This window comes from Acanthochromis polyacanthus, chromosome 24 (genome assembly GCF_021347895.1).
Source record: "Acanthochromis polyacanthus isolate Apoly-LR-REF ecotype Palm Island chromosome 24, KAUST_Apoly_ChrSc, whole genome shotgun sequence".
NCBI lineage: Eukaryota > Metazoa > Chordata > Actinopteri > Pomacentridae > Acanthochromis > Acanthochromis polyacanthus.
In genome coordinates this window covers 4,754,169-4,777,426 of record NC_067136.1, presented here as the reverse complement: position 1 = coordinate 4,777,426, position 23,258 = coordinate 4,754,169, and the positions used below count along the sequence as shown (strand labels likewise).

The following is a 23,258-nucleotide window of genomic DNA, read 5'->3' as shown; positions in this document are numbered from 1 at the left end:
GGTTTGATGGGTGTCTTCTCCAAATGGCATGTTTCAGCTCCTTCCACATATGTTCAATGGGATTCAGATCTGGGCTCATAGAAGGCCACTTTAGAATAGTCCAACGCTTTTCTCTCAGCCATTCTTGGGTGTTTTTGGCTGTGTGTTTTGGATCGTTGTCCTGTTGGAAGACCCATGACCTGCGACTGAGACCAAGCTTTCTGACACTAGGCAGCACATTTCTCTCCAGAATGCCTTGATAGTCTTCAGATTTCATCGTACCTTGCAAACTTTCAAGACACCCTGTGCCAGATGCAGCAAAGCAGCCCCAAAACATTACTGAGCCTCCTCCATGTTTCACCGTAGGGACAGTGTTCTTTTCTTCGTATGCTTGGTTTTTGAGTCTATGAACATAGAGTTGATGTGCCTTACCAAAAAGCTCCAGTTTGGTCTCATCTGTCCAAAGGACATTCTCCCAGAAGCTTTGTGGCTTGTCAACATGCATTTTTGCAAATTCCAGTCTGGCTTTTTTATGAGTTTTTTTCAGCAGTGGTGTCCTCCTTGGTCGTCTCCCATGAAGTCCACTTTGGCTCAAACAACGACGAATGGTGCGATCTGACACTGATGTACCTTGGCCTTGGAGTTCACCTTTAATTTCTTTGGAGGTTGCTCTGGGCTCTTTGGATACAATTCCAACGATCCGTCTCTTCAATTTGTCATCAATTTTCCTCTTGCGGCCACGTCCAGGGAGGTTGGCTACTGTCCCGTGGGTCTTGAACTTCTGAATAATATGAGCCACTGTTGTCACAGGAACTTCAAGCTGTTTAGAGATGGTCTTATAGCCTTTACCTTTAAGATGTTTGTCTATAATTTTTTTTCGGATGTCCTGGGACAATTCTCTCCTTCGCTTTCTGTTGTCCATGTTCAGTGTGGTACACACCTTTTCACCAAACAGCAGGGTGACTACTTGTCTCCCTTTAAATAGGCAGACTGACTGATTATGAGTTTGGAAACACCTGTGATGTCAATTAAATGACACACCTGAGTTAATCATGTCACTCTGGTCAAATAGTTTTCAATCTTTTATAGAGGTACCATCATTTTTGTCCAGCCCTGTTTCATTAGTTTGTTTTTTTAAATAATTATGTTAATCAACAATTCAAAAGTAATGGCTGTTTTTGATTATTTAATTTTCAATAAATTTTTATTTATTGTTACTTTTGTGAGTTTCAAGTGATTTCAGTGAGAATTGTGGGTTTTTCCTTCTTTAACTGAGGGGTACCAACAATTTTGTCCACGTGTGTATATGTATATATATATTTATATAGCCATCTATGACCTTTTATTCCACCGTTTTACAGACATCTGCTTTCTTTCTGTTGGCTGAGCAGAAGTCTATGTTAGTTTAAATAGGCTTAATTATTTAACAGGACATGATATGGATGCAGACATTTAGGCTGTGTGTGGATAAAACAACTGCACAGTTAAACAGCCACTTAATATTTAGGCTACTTTACAATGTAAAACATGATCAACATGAAGGACCTCCATGAGATAATGCCGAGGTCTGACCTGTTTGAACAATGTTTTTATATTTCATCTTAAGCTGCTGCCCCGTCAGGATTTCCTCTAAATGAAATAACTTCATATTCTACCATTCAGACAGTTTTTCCCTGTAATATTATTACGATTACAAAGGACTACATTTAAACTTACGCATTGATCCGGGCTGTTCTCCACGCCGTCTCTCTCTCTTTTGCAGCTGCAGCGGTGTTGCACTTCTTTCTAAAAACGTGTTCAAACTCGCCATATGAGCGCGTTAAAAACTTCCAGTTCAAAAACGCAGCCTTTCGCTTCCCCGTTTCCATGGTGACTCGTCGAATCGGGGTTCCATTGATGCTGTCTTCTCAGAGTTGCGGTGCACGCGCGTAACTCCGAGTCAAACTACTCCGAGTTGATTAAACCAACTCAAATCAGCCGTTGTGAAACCGAAAACTCAGAGTTTTCTATCTCAGAGTAGATCAACTCAGAGTTGAGGAAGAAACTCAGAGTTTGTAAAACCTGCTTCGTGAAACAGGCCCCTGAACAGTGTTTCAGGGTGAATTTAGTGATGCATTTTGATAAGGAATAGGGGGTGGGACTAGATAAGTTCTTTTACTTCTTCCTACACCCTTTTTCGAACAAAATCTGGTTATGAAATTGATTATTGGTAGTGCAAAAAAAAATGCTGTCATAGCTACAATTTTATTTTATTTTGTTGAATATGTATACATTATACATATATGTATGTATTGTTTTTACTTTGATCCAAGTTCAAAATAAACCTATATATGAATGTTTCTCTTTAGAGTGGACATGTATGGGGCAAGGCACTCGTATAGCACCATGCAACAGTCTTGCCATCTGTATGGCGATGGCAGCAGGGTTCCCCAGACACTGCACCACCTCCTGTCTACACTACAACTGCCCCTATTTCAAAGGACTTGCCAGATCTTGTCATATGCAAGTTTAAGACTGGCTGTAAGGCACCTTTCAAATGCTGCATGCAGAGGCTGCTTTGCATGTCTTTCTGTAGATGTCATGGCTCATGTTCCCACAGTTGTACAAACATCTAAATAGACAATCATCTTTGTGATGTATTTACACCAAGCTATTAGTCTTCATCACTAAAAAACTGTAGATATGGCATTGCCTACTTCTAAAATGTGAACATACACTCATGGAAATAAATGTTAGACCACCCTTGTTTTCCTCAATTTCTTGTTCATTTTAATTCCTGGTACCACTAAAGGTTCATTTGTTTGGACAAATATAATGACAAAACAAAAATAATTCATGAGAGTTTAATTTCAGATATCAGACATTTTCCATGGTTTTCTTGATAATAACCAAAATGACTTCAGTTCTTCCATCAGTAGTTATGGCATTGTTCTGCCAAAAACAGCTTTTAGGATTCCATGTTTTCTTTTCTGTCTGTTTTAGTCCCATGATCCACACAGGAGTTAGTACTGATCCAGAACCATTGTTTCTGATGACTGCAGCCATGCATTTTGGCATGCTCTCTACCAGCTTCTGACATTGTTCTGCTGTCACAGCAACCCATTCCTGTTGCATGAATTCTAACTAATCTGCTTTGCTTTTGGGCTTGTGGTTCTCCATTTAGCGGTTGATGATTTTCCACAGGTTTTCAGTTGGATTTAGATCTGATGATTGAGCAGCCAAGGCATGGTTCCAGTGTTCTGGTTCTCCATCCAGGCTTTAACTGACCTTGTCGTGTGGCAAAGGTCATTGTCTTGTTGGAAAATCCAGTCATTGGAAGCAGGAAAGCGTTTTCCAGCTGATAGAAGAGGACTGTTTTCTAGAGTAGTGCTGTACATGACCTGGTTCTTTGTCCCTGTTCCACCCAGACTGAAACTACCCCAGATGGTCACTGATCCACCCCCATGTTTTACTGTAGGGGCAGACAGTCTGGTTGTAAGTCGGCTGGAGTGGGCATCAAGTGAAAATTGGAGTTATCATTGAAGAGAACCTTAGTCCAATCATCAACAGTCAAGTCCTGTTTCTCCACAGTGTCCACTCATTTTAAGGTCCCTGGAGGTCTGAGGATGATTCCTGACACAGGAACGGATGAGTGACGGTCATCTGCTGGGTAGAAAGACGTTTCCTGTCATGACCAGCTAGCAGTTTGGTAGAACCATGTTGGGCTTGTTTTTCTTGGTGTAATGAACGGCTGTCTTGTAGATCTTCAGTTTCTTCGCTACTTATCTCTCATTTATGCCAATTTCCAGAAGGACCAAGATGGCTGCCTTTGTGGCTTCACATAATTCTTCAGTTTTAGGTGTTATGTGAGAGCTGACGACTTCTGAGTTGTGCTACGGCTTGAATGTCAGCAGGAAACCACTCTAGACCTTTGCATGTGCTGCTGATGACATGAAATGTCCTCTTAGATACCCTGGGAATACAATGAAGCTGAAGCATGTCAGATAGGACATAAAATACTCTGATACACCAGGGAATACAATGAAGCCAGAGGGTGTTAAATAAGATGTAATAAGACAAGTATTATGGTATCATGGAATCAGTTGCATTTTTTTGTCATGTTCATTGCGTTCTTCAGGTAATGAACCTTTAGTTGTACCAGGCATTAAAATGAACAAGAAACTGAAGAAAACAAGGGAGGTCTAATGATTTTTCTTTGATTGTAGTTATGAACTTGTTGTCTCACTACTCAGTTTCTTAGCATCCATAATACACATATTCAATATTTTAAGTTGTATTTATTCAATTCGACTGTGTTTTTGGTATGTGTTTTTTTTTAAAATAAATTGCACATTTTACCTTCAGTTGTCACGGTGAGGAGAATATATTTCTTTTTTTAGTCTTAAAACCGATTTTATTGGATTCCTTGAGCCCAAAAATGTACAATTTGACACCAAGTTTGCAATTATAGCTATAACAGAAGCAAAGATATGGGCCTTTCAAGGATGGTCTGTCAGGGATCCCTCTTCACCCTCTCCCACCTGGCTTCCCCAAGACCGTCTCCCTCCTTTTCTTCCCTTTCCCTCCCTCATATCTCCCTTTTTCTCTCTCCCTCCCTCCTTCCCTTCCTCACTCTCTCCTCTGCAGGCCATGATGCAGAGTACAGCCACCAGCTGCCTTCCATCTGTCTAATCAGTGTCACCCTGGAGCCCGGACAGCTGACGCTCATATCACTAATCACCTACCTGGCAATAAAAGACCGGCTCTCTCATCCATTCTCTGCCAGATTGTTACACTAGACTCATGAGTCAGTTGCTGTCTCACCTTGTTAGATTCTGCTGAGTTTTTGCTCCAAGACTAATGTGGTTTTGTCTTCTGCCTGCCTCAGATCTGCTGTCCGGACTCCTGTACCTGCTCACTCCCAGAACCGTGTGGACTGTGTTGCCCAAAGATTCCCTCAGCCCTCCTTGCCTCCCGGAGCCCCTCAGACCCACCAAGCCCTCACGATTCCTGCCTGTCCAGAACCACCTGGAACTAACAGCCGCCAGGGATCCGCTCACAACACCTGCCGCTGCACTCTGCTCCCCTCCGGAGCTTCCGCGGCCGCTGATCCCCCGGCTCCCTTCCGCCTCTGCAGCTAGAACCCTCCACCGACGCCGCTGCTCCCCTGGATCCATCTCCTCGTTCACTTCCTCCCCTCCCTATACAATAAAACCAGTTTTTAACTTCAGTCAAAAGTTGATTAACCTCCCTACTCGTGAGCAGGAATCAAACTCATGCAACTGCATCAGAGAAGCCCCTGTACATGGTCGCCCACTTAACCCGTTCAGCTATCTGGGCACCCTTATTTGATTGAATTTTTACGATGTATAAAATCAAAAAAGAATTCCAATGTACCTGTTGATACTGCAGTAAAACTCTATTCTATTCTCAGTAGAACCTGATGATGTTGACATTGGACCAGACCAGGTTCCAGTTCTCAGACGTTCTAAACTGACATGGAACCTTCAGACTGTAGAAGCTTCTCCTGGTGACTGATGACTCATCAGCTGCTCTGTTTTCTGATTGGCTGCTGCTGCAGCGCTGAAATAAACAGTGGGGACTTTGTGCTGCATTCAGGTGCTGCAGTAAATTCCTTCTTAAACAGAGACACCTGAAGGCATCATGTGTGGATGGAAGTGGATCCTCTGGGACCACTGGTTCTCTGGTTCTCACCTGTCCAGGTGAGCTCACCTGCTTCACAGTAAAACATTGAATGAAGCGTTTGATCACTGAGCTGCTTCACACTGAACCTCCACTAATGAGACTCTCTGATTATTGATCAGGCTGCTGATTATTGGAAATATCTGTTGATGTTTCAGAGAAAAGACTCAGGAAGTAGAAGAGCAGCAGAATTCTCCTGAACTCAGAAAAGTCCTCAGAACATCTGGAAACGTTCCAGCTGCTGTCACATTTTCTGCTTTCATTCTTTTCCACATCAATCTTTGTAGAGAGGAAATGAGCTGCAGTCAGCAGCAGCTTTTCTTTCACTTCTTCACTTTACAAACCAAGTCTCTGATGAGTCTCTGGCTCCAAAGTGTTCCTAAAGTTCTCCAGAACTACAGGAGAACCGTTCTGTTGGTGTTCCACTGCAGAGGAAAGCAGCTGTCCAACACCTTCAGTCTGGTTCTGTCACAAAGACCACAGCTGCTGAGTTCAGCTTAGTGTTTTAGTGATGAACGGTTCACCTGCTGGGAGAGTCTGCCCGGTAACAGCTGACTCTGCTCTGTGATTGGTGCTCTGGATCAGAGCTGCTGCTGCTCTTTGACTCGCTTTGAGTTGGTCCACTTCAGATCCACAGTTCAACAGTCCCACTGCTGCTGACCAAGATGAAGCTGCTCCTCATCCTCTGCTGGGTCCTCGGGGTCTCTGCTGACGGTGAGTTTATCATACACAAACAAGATGTTTATGGAACGGAGAGGGTAAACAAACTGCTTACAGACAGGAGGAGATAAACAAACTGTTTACAGACAAACTGTTTACAAACAGGAGGAGATAAACAAACTGTTTAGAGACAGACGGGGTAAACAAACTGTTTACAGACAAGATTAATCAATATCAATCAGTGTTTCAGGTTATTGATCAGTTTCTGTGTTTTCTCTTCAGTTCTACATGAAGATCTTTGGATCATTGGATGTTCAGACTCTGATGGAGAGCACATGTACACTCTGGAAGGAGAAGAAGTCTGGTACGCAGACTTCAAGAAAGGGGAAGGAGTGAGGCCTCAGCCAGACTTCATAGATCCTATCGACTACCCAGGAGCTTATCAATTTGCTGTGAATGAGCAACAGACCTGCAAACAGAACCTGAACACTGTTCGTGAAGCGGAGAAGGACCTCCCTCTGGAAAATGGTAAAGATCAATGAAGTTCCTTCTGTTCAGACTGAAACTGTTGATGAACGTGAAGAAATCCAGATGAGATGTTTGATCCTCATCAATAGAAACTGATTGATTATTAATTAATAATTATCATTAATACTTATACTGGTTGATTGTAAATTAATTATTAATATTAATTGGGATAAATTATTAGTTATTTATATTAATATCGATAAACTGGTAGATTGTTAATGTATTCAAACTAGTATAATGTAAATTAGTTTATATTAGTACTGATAGATTAATAATTAATTTATATTAACATTGATTAACTGTAGATTTGTGGTTCTAGAAGACGATCAATGACTTTGTGTTCTCATCAGATCCTCAGACTGAGTGATGTTTGATTTCAGTAGAACTGGTCAATATTATTTGGAAATGATTTTAATTAACAGCCAGGAGGACAATAATTATTTCTGAGGTTGTTTATGAAGAAACACAGGAGTAAAATACTGACAGCACAGTAATGAATCTGCATAAATACATTAATCTGACACAAATCAGTAAAAAAAAAAATAAAGCAGATAAAGAACTGATTTCACATGGATTCATGATGAATAAATAAACCTGGAGAGACATGAAGGAGAACCAGGACCAAGCTGCTGCTCTGAGGTTCTGGTCCACACTGACAGACTCTCAGGGCTTAAAGTTTTCCGGCGCATGGAAGTGTACCATTTAAAAATTCCATCCATCTCCGTCCAGAAGGCTCCAAGCATGTGCGTCATTGTGCATTCAGTTGCTCCGCTTTAATCAATCAAACTCCAAATCCTACATTAAAAATATACACCTTCTGTCCAGGAATGCGACTTTCTGATAGAACTTTTATCCAATTACAGTTTTCTAACTGCGAGTGCGCATCGACTGCTGGGCCACGATATGCTGCCCCCTCTTGGTTCGGCATCGTCAGTGCTGCTGAGCCGCTGATAAGAAATAACAGTATCCTACAAACAAAATCCACATTTGCAATATTTGTTGGTGTTTTTGTAATTATATTTAAAGGGAATTACTGGAAACACATTGATATATATTGCATATTATTTATTTTATTTCTGCTTGGACTGTATACCCATTCCATGTGTCCCAGCCCTGTGGCTGCCTGGTCTCTCCAGAGCGCACGGAGCTCCAATCTGTGAGTGGTGCGGTGAAGAATCGAGCAGCTGATCACTGATCAGTAGCGTTGGAGCTTGTGTTTAGCCCAAAGACGCAGATACTAAAGTTTGCTCAGACTTTGTGTGACAGAGGAGAGAGGATGTGTCTCTGCTGATTAACAAAGAGAGCAGCCGCTGCCGATCCCTGAGCCGCGGTGCGTTGACTCGCCCCATTGAGCTCAGTGAAGCTGACCCCCCACCCACAGAAAAAATCCAAGCAAACAGGCTGAGTGGTTAGTGCTTCGTTTGTGCTGATTTGTGCCGTTAAAATTTTCGTTTGTGCTGCTATCGTTTTTCTGATATTAAAGATTATTTTTTTAGGTCATTCAGAGGTCATCATCCCCCCAGCTTGCTCCAAAATGAACCAGACTTGTCTACTTTTTTAGTGCTTCGTTTGTGCTGATTTGTGCCGTTAAAATGTTAGCGATACCATGTTAGCTAAATCATGTTAGTAAGAACAGAACGAACGTTTGGGTTGTGTGAAATGAATAATGGATAGATAGTTAAATAAGAACGTTCTTAGCCCACAACAGAAGTTTTCTGTGACGTGGAAGCCTTTTGTTGAATTTGTCAAAGGGTTTTCCTTTGATGTTTAACTATATGGTGTTGTTACATTTTTACTCATGTCTCTTTTTGTATTCTGTTTAGTTCTATGTTTTGCTTTGTTTTTGTTTGGGAGCCGAGGGTGGGGGGTAATTTCACGATATTATTTTGTACAAAATGACTGTCAGAATATTTTGAAAATTGAAAAATAAAATTTAAAAAAATAAGAATGTTCTTAGGCTGCTTTTCACCGTTTTTCTTCCCAAAATATAGATAAAAATAGAAACATTTAAATTGAAAGCCAGCTGAACAAATTATACAGTGAATACATTTTTCCCTTACCAAAAACAAACAAAATGTGTGTCAGTTCAAGTTGAAAATCAAATGATTTAAACTAATCACACAGATTACTGAGGTGTATCAAATGAGCAGTTACTAACATGTATGTGTGGTTATGTGCTACAGAGGGCTTCTTAATCAGATCTTTGTGAGAAATGGGCTGACTCCAGAGGAAAAGGCCAGAGTAGAAGTTCTTCAGCATGAGCAGTCCATTGCCACCAGGACCCAGATAAACCAGATCAGGAAGGCCCGGATTTCTTTGCTAGTTACAGAGTTTGAGAGAGTCAGCATCATGATCAGCTTATTCAGAGGAATCTTATATTGTGAGGCAATAACTAAAATTGCATTTAAGAGTTAATACTAGTACTTTTATTACTTGCTTAAATACAAAGTTGGTAAAGCAGTGACATGACAGTTTATTCTCTTGTAGTGTTCCAGAGAATATTAAACAAGTTCATTCTGTTGTCTGTGTTTTGCAGTTTATTTCAACAAACAACATTTTGAACATGTTAAAAAGAAAATGTTCAGAAAATTCACAAACAAAGCAAAAAAGAAAAAAGAAATGACTTTTTCAAACAGTATTCTCCAAGCACTTAATATTCTCTTGAGACTGACACTTGAGATAATGTTGTCAGTAAAAATTGTGCCTTATGAAGGAAAGCAGCAGAGTTTTGTAGCAGTTTTGTTGTGGTTGGTGTTTTGAGTTCTTGTTAAATCTACTGAAGAGATAAAAATTATTAAGTTATTAATAATACATGTACTTGATTTTCATGATTTTTCCCCTTTACACTAAAATAAATCTTTGCAATTATAGTGATGTGGTATTGAAACATCAACACAAAAAAAAATCAGACTTGGGGCACTTTCTAAAATGTCTTAAGTTTTGTCAGTAAGGTTTTACATTTGAGCAACAATAAAATAGAGGGATCATAATGGGCATTATTTCCACCAGATGACCTCATATTTGCTCTGAATTAATAGAATCTCATATATATTGTGTTTTAGTGAGTTTTAAAACACATTTAAATACGTTTATTGACACTATAAATTGGATCTTAGAAGTTCAGGCTCAGGATTTTTTCTCACTTTAAGCCCTGGACTCTGATGGTTCTTCAGTGGTTCTACCTGGTGAAGGTTTTTCCAGCAGCAGAGCTGTGATGAGAACCTCAAAACTCCTGAACATCAGCTGATGGAGAACCTCAGGGATCTGACAGGTTCTGATAATCCAGCAGCAGAACTCAACCCTGAATGTTCTTCATGTGTTCCATGGAGGTTTGATCTGATGGACCAACCTGAAACTATCAAACTACTTTCTTCTGAACTCTGATGACGTTCTGTGTTCCAGATCCTCCTTCCAGTCTGATCATCTACAGTGAAGACTACCTGGAACTGGGAGTGAAGAACGTTCTGATCTGTCATGTTTCTGGTTTCTATCCGGCTCCTGTCAACGTCTCCTGGACCAAGAACGGAGAGAAGGTGACTGAAGGAACCAGCATCAACCGTCCTTTCCCCAACAAAGACGGTTCCTTCACCCAGATCTCCAGACTGGAGTTCATCCCACAGCAGGGAGACATCTACAGCTGTTCAGTCGAACATCTGGCCCTGGAGCAGCCACTGACCAGAATGTGGGGTAAGAACCTTTATTTAAATAGAGACCTGAACACAACACAGCTGCTCACAGAGACCTGATCCAGATGTTCTATGTCTCTGTGTCCAGATGGTTCATGTCTCTGTATCCAGATGTTTCATGTCTCTGTGTCCAGATGTTTCATGTCTCTGTGTCCAGATGGTTCATGTCTCTGTATCCAGATGTTTCATGTCTCTGTATCCAGATGTTTCATGTCTCTGTGTCCAGATGGTTCATGTCTCTGTATCCAGATGTTCCATGTCTCTGTATCCAGATGTTCCATGTCTCTGTATCCAGATGGTTCATGTCTCTGTGTCCAGATGTTTCATGTCTCTGTATCCAGATGTTTCATGTCTCTGTGTCCAGATGGTTCATGTCTCTGTATCCAGATGTTTCATGTCTCTGTGTCCAGATGGTTCATGTCTCTGTATCCAGATGTTCCATGTCTCTGTATCCAGATGTTCCATGTCTCTGTATCCAGATGTTTCATGTCTCTGTATCCAGATGTTTCATGTCTCTGTGTCCAGATGGTTCATGTCTCTGTATCCAGATGTTCCATGTCTCTGTATCCAGATGTTCCATGTCTCTGTATCCAGATGTTTTGTCTCTGTATCCAGATGTTTCATGTCTCTGTGTCTCTGTGTCCAGATGTTTCATGTCTCTGTATCCAGATGTTTCATGTCTCTGTGTCTCTGTATCCAGATGTTTCATGTCTCTGTGTCTCTGTATCCAGATGTTTCATGTCTCTGTGTCCAGATGTTTCATGTGTCTGTGTCCAGATGTTCCATGTCTCTGTGTCCAGATGTTTCACGTCTCTGTGTCTCTGTGTCCTGATGTTTCACGTCTCTGTGTCTCTGTGTCCAGATGGTTCATGTCTCTGTGTCCAGATGGTTCATGTCTCTGTATCCAGATGGTTCATGTCTCTGTATCCAGATGTTTCATGTCTCTGTGTCCAGATGTTTCATGTCTCTGTGTCCAGATGGTTCATGTCTCTGTATCCAGATGTTTCATGCCTCTGTGTCCAGATGTTTCATGTCTCTGTGTCCAGATGTTTCATGTCTCTGTGTCTCTGTATCCAGATGTGGAGACCACCCAGCCAGGTGTTGGACCTGCAGTGTTCTGTGGAGTCGGTCTGACCATCGGTCTGCTCGGTGTGGCAGCTGGAACCTTCTTCCTCATCAAAGGAAACGAGTGCAGCTGATTGGTGGGGGCTGATGATGTCATCAGTGTGTGGTGTGAAGTCATCATAACAGAATCCAGATGTTTCCTGTTGATTGTAAATGATGTCACTGAGCTTCCTGCTTCTGAATCCTGTTAACCTCTGATTAAAGTCTGAAGAACCTCTTACATGTTTCCATCAGCTTTACTGTTCTCTGATGGTCTCTGATGTTCTCTGATGTTCTGCTGCAACAATAAACTGAAATGAGTCCAAATCAAACATCATGTCTGGTTCTGTTCTCCTCCATCAGTTGACTAACCTTGCCAGCAAGTTGATTTTTCGCGATATTTGTGAGTTCACAAATCTCTCAAGAAACCATCTTGCTCCGCTCCCGCTTTCACTGTTCGTACAGAGCAAAGTTGGTTCGGGCCAATCACACAGCAGTATTCGTGTGTGGGGCGGGATATCCGGGTGTGAAGACGACACCAAGCGCCAGTAGATCAAAACAAACACGGCAACGGAGGACAACGATCGTGTAGATGCTGCTATTAAGTCAGTTTTAGCTGAATCTCCTATCGCTTCTTTGGCTAAAAACAAACCTGTCAGAGGCGGGACATCCTGTTGCATTGTCCAATCCGTGCCTCTTTCCTCCCAACGGATTTACATGGAGCGGTCCCAGATTGATATTGTGGAGTACTATCAAGTACTACACAATTATTAATCTGGCTATTGCCAGGTTATCAGTTGACTGATGATCAGTGTCGTGTAGAAACATCCAGAACGTTTCAAGGTTGTTTATAGTTCAGTTTGAGGGGAACATCAACATCCAGTTAGAACCTGAAACAGAAACTTGTTCTCAGAATAAATGAGCTGTTCCAGAAACATGAAATAAAACTGAATACATCCAGAGAACAGAAGTTTTGATGTTTTGTGTTCATGGAGTTCAGAGGAAATCTTCCTGATGATGCTGCCAGATAAAATTCTGAAGGATTAAACCTAAGAGCAGAACACGAAGAGCTTGAGTGATCTTAATTTAGTTTCCTAAAGATATAATTTAAGACATTCAGGTCACAGACTGAAGACTGATTGATTGATTGATTGATTGATTGATTGATTGATTGATTCCTGTACTTTTATGAATAAATTTAAAGCACAATACTTTTTTGCTTTTACTTGAGTATGTTTGTGGATATGAAACGCAACTCTGCACTTCACGGCTCGTTACTTCTCTTGTTAACCAAGTGATAACGCATATACTTTTTTATTGTGCTCGATACACACTTCCACAAAAAGTTCTACCACATGACTGTATTTCACCAATCAGAGGTCGTCATTCAGTCACATGACTGCACAACTGTGTTGCTGCCGGCTCGTATCTGTGACGCGCACAGACCTATGGACAGAGGAGGACACACAATAAAAATTGCAGAGGCAACAACCATAGATATGATTCATATCTATGGCAACAACGGTGTGCGCTGCGGAGGAGGAGGAGGAACACCCGTGACCTCACATACGGAGCATGTTTAGCCTACACGCGTCGCAAAAGAGCAGCTACACTATGCAGTGTCTTCTGTGTCTGCCGAAGCAAACCAAGTCTCTCTCTCTCCGTCCGTCTGTCTGTCTCTCTCTCTGTGTGTCTGTCTCTGTCTGTCTGTCTGTCTTTCTCTCTGTGTGTGTCTGCCTTGTCTGTCTGTCTGTCTCTGTGTCTGTCTCTCAGTCAGTCTGTCTACTCTCTCTCTTATTTGGATACAGACACCTGTTATATGTAAAGACTGCCTTGTTCTAAATATAGTCTACCTGGTTAGCCCTGATGTGCCATTTGGAGGGCAGCTTAAAGGTTCATGTATCTTTTCACTGCCAGTTTGCAGGGTTGTTGCCTTTGTTTTGGTTTTATGTTGTGGAAAAACTGCTGTTGAAGAAGGTTTAGAAACTGGTAAACCTTAAGTTCCATGTTTGGTTACAGTCATTCAGTATGTCTGATATGTCGATGTTAAACCTCAGGGACAGGCTTAAAGAATATTTTAAAAAGAAAATGCCTGAAACCTGCAAAGCTGGCAAGAGCGTGTTTCTTGGAATAAAATTTATTTTTCATATAAAGATTTAATTTATTATCATTTTAGTTAAAGAGGTTTACCTGAATATTCCATCCATCCTCTATACACCTCTTTATCTTCACTAGGGTCATGGGGGGTGCTGGAGTCTATCCCAGCTGACTCAGGTGAAGGCAGGGGACACCCTGGACAGGTCACCAGTCTGTCACAGGGCTACATATACAGACACACAATCACACTCACATTCACACCTACGGACAATTTAGAGTAACCAATTAACCTCAGCATGTTTTTGGACTGTGGGAGGAAGCCGGAGTACCCGGAGAAAACCCACGCATGCACAGGGAGAACATGCAAACTCCATGCAGAAAGATCCCAGGCCGGGATTTGAACCGGGGATCTTCTTGCTGCAAGGCGAAAGTGCTAACCACTACACCACTGAGCAGCCCCCTGAATATTCATTTTATTGAATTTACATTTATATTGTATGTCTGATTGAATTCATGCACAGAAGACAAATAAATCGGATGTTTCTGTTACTCACTACTTGAGTAGTTTTTTCATCAAGTACTTTTTTACTCTTACTCAAGTAGTTTTTTAGATGACTTCTTTTTACTTCTACTTGAGTCATATTTTTCTAAAGTAACATTACTCTTACTTGAGTATAAATTTTGGCTGTTCTACCCACCTCTGAGTGTAGGTGTCTGGTTACATTCATCTGGACCTTCATCTGCTCCTACAGGTTCTGTTCTGACTGGATCAGTTCCTCATTCAGCCACTAGAGGTCACCGAAGAACTTTAATTAGTTATGTTTTCATTAATTAACAGTATTATTGATGGTATCAGGTATTGATTATTGATGGTATCAGTGTATTGATTATTGATGGTATCAGGTATTGATTATTGATGGTATCAGTGTATTGATTATTGATGGTATCAGTGTATTGATTATTGATGGTATCAGTGTATTGATTATTGATGGTATCAGTGTATTGATTATTGATGGTATCAGAGTATTGATTATTGATGGTATCATTGCATTGATTATTGATGGTATCAGTGTATTGATGATTGATGGTATCAGAGTATTGATTATAGATGTATCAGTGTATTGATTATTGATGGTATCAGGGCATTAATCAGGTCTTGTTGTGCTGAGCAGACTCCAGTCAGACTCTCTGCCTGGTAACAGCTGATGCTGCATCACATGACCCTGTTCTGGTTTTTACAGCAGCTTTCAGTCCCACTGAGTCAGTGTTGGTCAAAGAGTGAACTCAGGAACATGGCTTCATCCTCTGTCAGCTTCTGGATCCTCCTCATCACCGTCTGCAGCACAGGTAGGACTCACACTCTGATCAATAAATGATCAATACTCTGATCAATGCTCTGATTTATAGTCTGATCAATGCTCTGATCAATACTCTGATCAATAATCTGATCTATAGTCTGATCAACGCTCTGATCAATACTCTGATCAATGCTCTGATCAATACTCTGATCAATGCTCTGATCAATACTCTGATCAATGCTCTGATTTATAGTCTGATCAATGCTCTGATCAATACTCTGATCAATGCTCTGATTTATAGTCTGATCAATGCTCTGATCAATACTCTGATCAATAATCTGATCTATAGTCTGATCAACGCTCTGATCAATACTCTGATCAATGCTCTGATTTATAGTCTGATCAATGCTCTGATCAATACTCTGATCAATGCTCTGATTTATAGTCTGATCAATGCTCTGATCAATACTCTGATCAATGCTCTGATTTATAGTCTGATCAATGCTCTGATCAATACTCTGATCAATGCTCTGATTTATAGTCTGATCAATGCTCTGATCAATACTCTGATCAATGCTCTGATTTATAGTCTGATCAATGCTCTGATCAATACTCTGATCAATGCTCTGATTTATAGTCTGATCAATGCTCTGATCAATACTCTGATCAATAATCTGATTTATACTCTGATCAATGCTCTGATCAATGCTCTGATCAATAGTCTGATCAATAGTCTGATCAGTGCTCTGATCAATGCTCTGATCAATAGTCTGATCAATAGTCTGATCAGTGCTCTGATCAATGCTCTGATCAATCCTCTGATGAATTCTCAATAATTCTGTGTTTCTTTCATCAGATGGATTCAGGCATTATACAACAGATGTCTGTGACTTTAACTCCACTGAGCTGAAGGACATCGAGTACATCAGTTCTTATTATTACAACAAGAAGGAGTTCATCAGGTTCAGCAGCAGTCTGGGTGAATATGTTGGATACACTGAGTTTGGAGTGAAGAACGCAGAAGCATGGAACAAAGATCAAGCAGAGCTGAGCGCGATGAGAGCTCAGAAGGAGACGTACTGCCAACACAACATTGGTAACTGGTACAGCAACGTTCTGTCTAAATCAGGTGAGTTGATCCTGACTGTGAATCAAACTGATCAGTTCATCATCAATAATCAATGATCAATAATGTTATCCATCAGAATAAACAGACTGAATCTGAATTTTAATGGAGGTTAAAGTCTCCATCTGGTGGTCAGACTCTTTAACATTTACTAACCAGGAAGAAGAAGAAGGTCCTGATGTCAGTAAATGTAGACCAGCTGTAGTTCCTGGTTGTTCCAGGAGGTGGAGCCTCTTTCTGTTTAATCCTGTAGGGAGGTGTCACTCAGGCCATTTCACAATTCTAAGTACATCAGTCATTAGTCACGTACTTGGTAAGAACAGACTTGTGAGACTGCATCGAGGTCAATGTCCATTTGGAACATTTACCTGATGACGTCACCGCCTCGGTTCATCCATGTTCAGTCTCTGGGTTCATCTGCTCCAGTTATTTTTACCATGAAAAGCCGCCCAATGGAACAGACACAATAACACTGCCTGGCATGTTCACGTTTTAAAATAGTTACTGTGTATACGTATATATATTCAGGTTTGTGAGATCGTTATACATCCTTTTTTTAAATGTTTTAGAGCCTCTGATGTATTGACAGCTGTAGTTTGTGATGAACTGAACTGTCTCATTCTCAGTTCTATCATTTCTATCCACAAAAACTTTTCAGAAACTGATTGCTGAAAAATAGTAAACCTTCAGGAGGACACTTCATAAACAGGGATGGGTGGTTTACAGCTTTATTATTAACATTAATAAAATACATTAGTCTACATTCTGCATACATACCTGATGTTTGTTCTCCAACATCCAGAGGTTCATAGTTTATTATTAGTTATTAATAAAATACATTAATCCAAGGGCGTAGGTTTGCATAGGGACATAACACTACCAACTTTTCAAGAGGGTCAAATTGTCCCCACCAACTTTTAAGCAACCTTATTTGCATTATATAATGAGTTCAGTTATGGAGGTAATTTTGATTGTCTTCCCACATGTTGTAAGGATAGAATTGACCCTACCATTAGTAAGTGAATTATTTTCATTATGTTCAGACCAGGTTCAGACTTACATTTACCCCTTTTCACTTGCTGAATGTGCCGGTCCAATCAAACGTGCATTTCATTGGCTGATGACTTGACCCCCCCCACCCCCCCACCCCCGCCACACACACGCACACTCACACAGCCCCGACAGAAATACACAAGAAATAAACATGCCGCCTTCTCCGCCCCCTTCGAAGAGGAGGGATATTAGAAGTTTTTTTCGGCCAGCAGCAGCAGCAGACGACACTGTAAGTAATGTAAAAAGACGTCAATGTTGTGGACGTGGGGAACACACCACTAATGTTCTACTGAAAGTCCGACCTGCATCAGAGTTAGCATAACATTAAACTGTGTGAACTTGCTAACCTGCAAAACTCCAGTAGGAAGCTGCTTAGAGAGAATTGTCCTCCTGTAGGTGTTTTCTACTGTTAACGTTAATTAAACTGTGAGAAATGTAGTGAACTCTGCTGGAAAATATAGAACCAGAAAAACGTGAGCAAGAAGCTGCTTAGAGAGAGAGGTCCCAGTCTGTGTTTCACAGGAAAGTGTTGACAGTCAAAAAAAAAACACATGCTGCTGCTTTTCTTCTGGTTTAGAAGGAAAGAAGGCCAGAGCATGTTGTGACTTTACACTTTTGAAACCAAATACCTATTAGTGCATTTATTCATTAATTAAAATGTATTTAATTATTTTCTACATTATTTATTTAAAAATATTTTTATTTGCAGCCTATGCAGACATTTTTTCAGATAATCTACATTAATCATGATCGAGGTAAAAAGTTCAATTAATCCTAATTTAGATTTTTTTTTTTCCAGAATTGCTCAACCCACTGATGCACTTTAGAGATGAAAATAAGGGAGAAGAAGATGAAAGAGACCAATTAAAGCAACGTATTACTCTTGTGGTGAAGGACAATGTAGGCTAACATGTAGTTCCATGTATAGGTTAAATAGTACCCCCCCAAAAAACAAACAAACAAACAAACAAACAAAAAACAGCCACTGTAAATTTCCTTTATATGAAGCAAGGGGGAACGCCCCCATTTTGAAAATTACTTTCTCCTATGAAAATAACAATTTTAACTTTTTTCATTTTTAGGTAGGTAACACATCAGCAACTAAGAGAGGGAGAGAAAGAAGGGACACAGCAGAGGAAGTTTTCAAAATGTTTCTTTAGTAGTTTTTGAAAACAAAGATTTGAATCGAATGGTGTATCACCTGAACCAATACACATGAAAGTTAGTATCAGTCAATACAGATTTATTTAGCATTGATCATTTAGCTTATCAATTAATTAGGTTCATATTTGTGAGAAATGTAGCCCTGACCCCCGTTCACCCAATCTGTTTGCTCTTATTAATGTCCCGTCCCCAGCAAAAAGTGTACATGCAGGTTATGCTGTTATATCGTCCCTACCAACGTTGAGACCAAACCTACACCCTTGCATTAATCTACATTCTACATCCAGAGGTTTATAGTCTGACAGATACACAAACATCACCACACTTTAATGTAATCACCAGAACTTCTGGAAGCTGAACATTATCACTGATTAATGAGAGAAGAATTCATCTCATTGACTGTACTCAGAACCTGAATACAGGTGAGCTCTAACAGGTGAGCTCTTCTTCTGCCTGTCAGGTAATAAACCAGAAACCTCCTCAAACATCAGCAGCATCTCATCAAACAGGTCTGATTAGAGCAACATTTACTTCTGGCTTCAATGATTCAATTCTTTTTTTTGAACACAGTTGAATAATATTTAATGATGAATTAATTAAATACATTTAATCATCTTCTATCCTTCATTTTCCATGAGCAGCATCCTGCTGGTCCAGATGCTGCAGATGGAGCTGCTGATGTTCTGTCTGTGGAGTCTCCCAGCAGTCAGTGAGGATCTGGGTCTCTTCACATGTTCCTCCAGTAAAATATTATTAAATGTTATTTTTAATGCACAGTATCAGTCATAAGAGTAGAACAAAGTCGTTCTACAGGTAATAAAGACAGACAATAGTTCCGAAGCACACAGTCACTGATGGAGTAAAACATTAAAATATGATGTTATGAATATTAACTTTAACTTCTTTCAAGCCCATTTTTCTCTGAACAGTAAAAAATACACCATGAGGTCAAAGTTTGACCATTAGATGAACGTAAAACTATTTACATCCTCGTTTAAAAACTATAGAACCATCAGAGAACTGCTATAGAACCATCAGAGAACCATGATAGAACCATCAGAGAACCTCCATAGAGCGGTGAGAAAACCACTATAGAACCATCAGAGAACCTCTATAAAACCATCAGAAAACAGTCAGAGAACCGCGATAGAACCATCAGAGAACCGTTATAGAACTGTCATAGAACCACCATAGAACCATCAGAGAACCTCTATAGAACGGTCAGAGAACGGTTAGAGAACAGTCAGAGAACAGTCAGAGAACTGCTATAGAACCACCAGAGAATCGCTATAGAGCCATCAGAGCAGCAGCAGGTTTCTAAAAGTCTTGGTGACATCAGGCTGCTCTCTCTGACCGGCCACTCATCGCCGTCTAACCTGGAGTCTCACATCTCCAAACCGTTACAGTAAATTTTCAATCAGACTTGGATATGGATAAACTGATCACATATTTCACGTTGACACAACGACTTTCTCACCTCAAATAATCTGAAAACCACACTGTATCATAAAAACAGTAGTATCCCCAAATGTCTTCTCTTACCTCTGAAAGTTTCCTCCTCAGCCTTTGACCGCTGGTCTAAATGCATTATGGGATATTTGGCCGCCCCAGTCCACACAAGTCTGGTCTGATGCAGTCTGGATAAATGTGGGCAGAGCCAGAACATTTCGAGGTATTTCTTGCGATCTCAGACAGATGTGTTCTTTGAATTGGAACAGTACTCAGTCTCTGACTGATGATGTTTCACGAATTCATTTGAACACGCATTGAGAAACGGCCTCAGACTACAGTTAAAGCAGAGAGCATTGTGGGAGTTTAGTAGCAGGGGCAGCATGACAGAGACTTCTGAGGAGGTTCATGACCTCCAACCAGAACCTAGGATCTACAGAGTTCCTGTTCCTGTTAATGATTATTTATTATTGATCTCCTTCCATTGGTGGAACCATGCTACTGTTGCTAGCTGCTCCAGTAATGATGTCATGTCTTGTAGTTAAGCCCACCATCAGGCTGTACTCCACGACGCCCCCCTCTGGTCGTCATCCATCCATGCTGGTCTGCAGCGTCTACAACTTCTACCCCAAAACCATCAAAGTGAGCTGGTTCAGAGACGGGAAGGAGGTCACCTCAGATGTTACCTCCACCGAGGAGATGGAGAACGGGAACTGGTACTACCAGATCCACTCACACCTGGAGTACACACCCAGGTAAGACCAGGACCAGATCCACTCACACCTGGAGTACACACCCAGGCAAGTCCAGGACCAGGTCCACTCACACCTGGAGTACACACCCAGGTAAGACCAGGACCAGGTCCACTCACACCTGGAGTCAAACCTGAACCTGATCTGAACTTGGACATGGAACTTAATATCAGGTTCAAATCCAGATCCAAGTCCAGGTTGATGGATCAGTGATGGTGTTTGTGTTGCTGCAGGTCTGGAGAGAAGATCTCCTGTGTGGTGGAACACGCCAGCCTGAAAGAACCTCTGAGAACCGACTGGGGTAAAGACCTGTCTGTCTGTCTGTCTGTCTGTCTGTCTCTCTCTGTCTGTCTCTGTCTCTGTCTCTCTCTCTCGCTCTCTCTAACCTGTCTCTCTGTCTGTCTGTCTCTAACCTGTCTGTCTGTCTCTCTCTGTCTGTCTCTGTCTCTGTCTCTCTCTCTCGCTCTCTCTAACCTGTCTCTCTGTCTGTCTGTCTCTAACCTGTCTGTCTGTCTCTCTCTCACCTATCTGTCTGTCTGTCTGTCTGTCTCTCTCTCACCTGTCTGTCTGTCTGTCTATCTGTCTGTCTCTAATCTGTCTGTCTGTCTGTCTCTCACCTGTCTGTCTGTCTGTCTGTCTGTCTGTCTCTCACCTGTCTGTCTGTCTGTCTGTCTCTAACCTGTCTGTCTGTCTGTCTGTCTGTCTCTCACCTATCTGTCTGTCTGTCTGTCACATGTCTGTCTCTCGCCTGTCTGTCTCTCACCTGTCTGTCTGTCTGTCTGTCTCTCACCTGTCTGTCTCTCACCTATCTGTCTGTCTGTCTGTCACATGTCTGTCTCTCGCCTGTCTGTCTCTCACCTGTCTGTCTGTCTGTCTGTCTCTAACCTGTCTGTCTGTCTGTCTGTCTCTCACCTGTCTGTCTCTCACCTATCTGTCTGTCTGTCTGTCACATGTCTGTCTCTCGCCTGTCTGTCTCTCACCTGTCTGTCTGTCTGTCTCTCACCTATCTGTCTGTCTGTCTGTCGCCTGTCTGTCTCTCACCTGTCTGTCTGTCTGTCTCTCACCTGTCTGTCTGTCCGTCTGTCTGTCTCTAACCTGTCTGTCTGTCTGTCTGTCTCTCACCTGTCTGTCTGTCTGTCCTCAGATCCGTCCATGCCTGAGTCTGAGAGGAACAAGATCGCTATCGGAGCCTCAGGACTGGTTCTGGGTCTGGTCTTATCTCTGGCTGGATTCATCTACTACAAGAGGAAGGCCCGAGGTCAGACCAGTTTACACCAGTATACACCAGTTTAAACCAGTTTATATCAGTTTACCCCAGTTTATACCAGTTTAACACCAGTTTATACCAGTTTAACACCAGTTTATACCAGTTTAACACCAGTTTATACCGGTTTAACACCAGTTTAACACCAGTTTATACCAGTTTAACACCAGTTTATACCGGTTTAACACCAGTTTACACCAGTTTTTACCAGTTTATACCAGTTTACACCAGTTTAACACCAGTTTATACCAGTTTACACCAGTTTATACCAGTTTAACACCAGTGTACACCAGTTTTTACCAGTTTATACCAGTTTACACCAGTTTATACCGGTTTAACACCAGTTTAACACCAGTTTATACCAGTTTAACACCAGTTTATACCGGTTTAACACCAGTTTACACCAGTTTTTACCAGTTTATACCAGTTTACACCAGTTTAACACCAGTTTATACCAGTTTACACCAGTTTATACCAGTTTACACCAGTTTAACACCAGTTTATACCAGTTTACACCAGTTTATACCAGTTTAACACCAGTGTACACCAGTTTTTACCAGTTTATACCAGTTTACACCAGTTTTACCAGTTTAACACCAGTGTACACCAGTTTTTACCAGTTTATACCAGTTTACACCAGTTTTACCAGTTTAACACCAGTGTACACCAGTTTTTACCAGTTTAACACCAGTGTACACCAGTTTATACCAGTTTAACACCAGTTTACACCAGTTTTTACCAGTTTACACCAGTTTTACCAGTTTAACACCAGTTCCACCAGTTTATACCATTTTAACACCAGTTTATACCATTTTAACACCAGTTTATACCAGTTTACACCAGTTTATACCATTTTAACACCAGTTTACACCAGTTTATACCAGTTTAACACTAGGTTATACCAGTTTATCACCAGTTTACACCAGTTTATACCCGTTCAGATCAGTTTAATCCAGTTTATCGATGTGCTGGCAGTATGTGTTGTTGACCTTCTCTTTATTTCTTCTGTTTCCAGGACGTACTCTGGTTCCAACCACGAACTGAGGAGGGATCCTGGTCCTGGTCCTGGTTCTAGTCATAGTTCTGTTTCTGTTTGTCAGATAGGTGTGAGTTTCTGCTTCAACCTGCTTTCTGTTTTACAGCAGACGATGATTAGATAAAGACTTTGTTAATCATTTCCAGCAGAATCCACATAGAAAAATTAGGAGAGGGTCGAGACCTGATCCAGGACTGGACCTCTGATACTCAGTTGGTCCTGGTTCTGCTGGTCCTGGACCAGGGTTCAGGTCCTGGTTCTGCTGCTTCTTGTATCTGCTTCTAAATCATGTAATCAGGACTTTGATTCTGCTGCAGCTCCTCCGATTCACATTCTGACATTTTTACTGGACGTTTAATAAACTGTTTCCAACTCTGATC

At 41.2% G+C, this 23,258-nt stretch overlaps 2 protein-coding genes across 2 annotated transcripts; both read left to right on the top strand.

The window, feature by feature from the left end:
• The first annotated feature begins 6,272 nt into the window (after positions 1-6,272).
• LOC110971945 (H-2 class II histocompatibility antigen, A-U alpha chain-like) lies at positions 6,273-11,971 on the top strand. The gene is made up of 4 exons (XM_051944404.1): positions 6,273-6,375; positions 6,604-6,849; positions 10,252-10,536; positions 11,613-11,971. The coding sequence occupies exons 1-4, from the start codon at positions 6,327-6,329 to the stop codon at positions 11,732-11,734; spliced, it is 702 nt and encodes a 233-aa protein (XP_051800364.1). The 5' UTR covers positions 6,273-6,326; the 3' UTR covers positions 11,735-11,971.
• A 2,972-nt stretch (positions 11,972-14,943) lies between these two features.
• Positions 14,944-23,256, top strand: LOC110972919 (H-2 class II histocompatibility antigen, E-S beta chain-like). Its single transcript, XM_051944400.1, has 6 exons — positions 14,944-15,083; positions 15,891-16,163; positions 20,368-20,581; positions 20,812-20,879; positions 21,723-21,836; positions 22,858-23,256. Exons 1-6 carry the CDS (start codon positions 14,954-14,956, stop codon positions 22,884-22,886), a joined length of 828 nt encoding a protein of 275 aa, XP_051800360.1. The 5' UTR covers positions 14,944-14,953; the 3' UTR covers positions 22,887-23,256.
• The last annotated feature ends 2 nt before the right edge of the window (positions 23,257-23,258 follow it).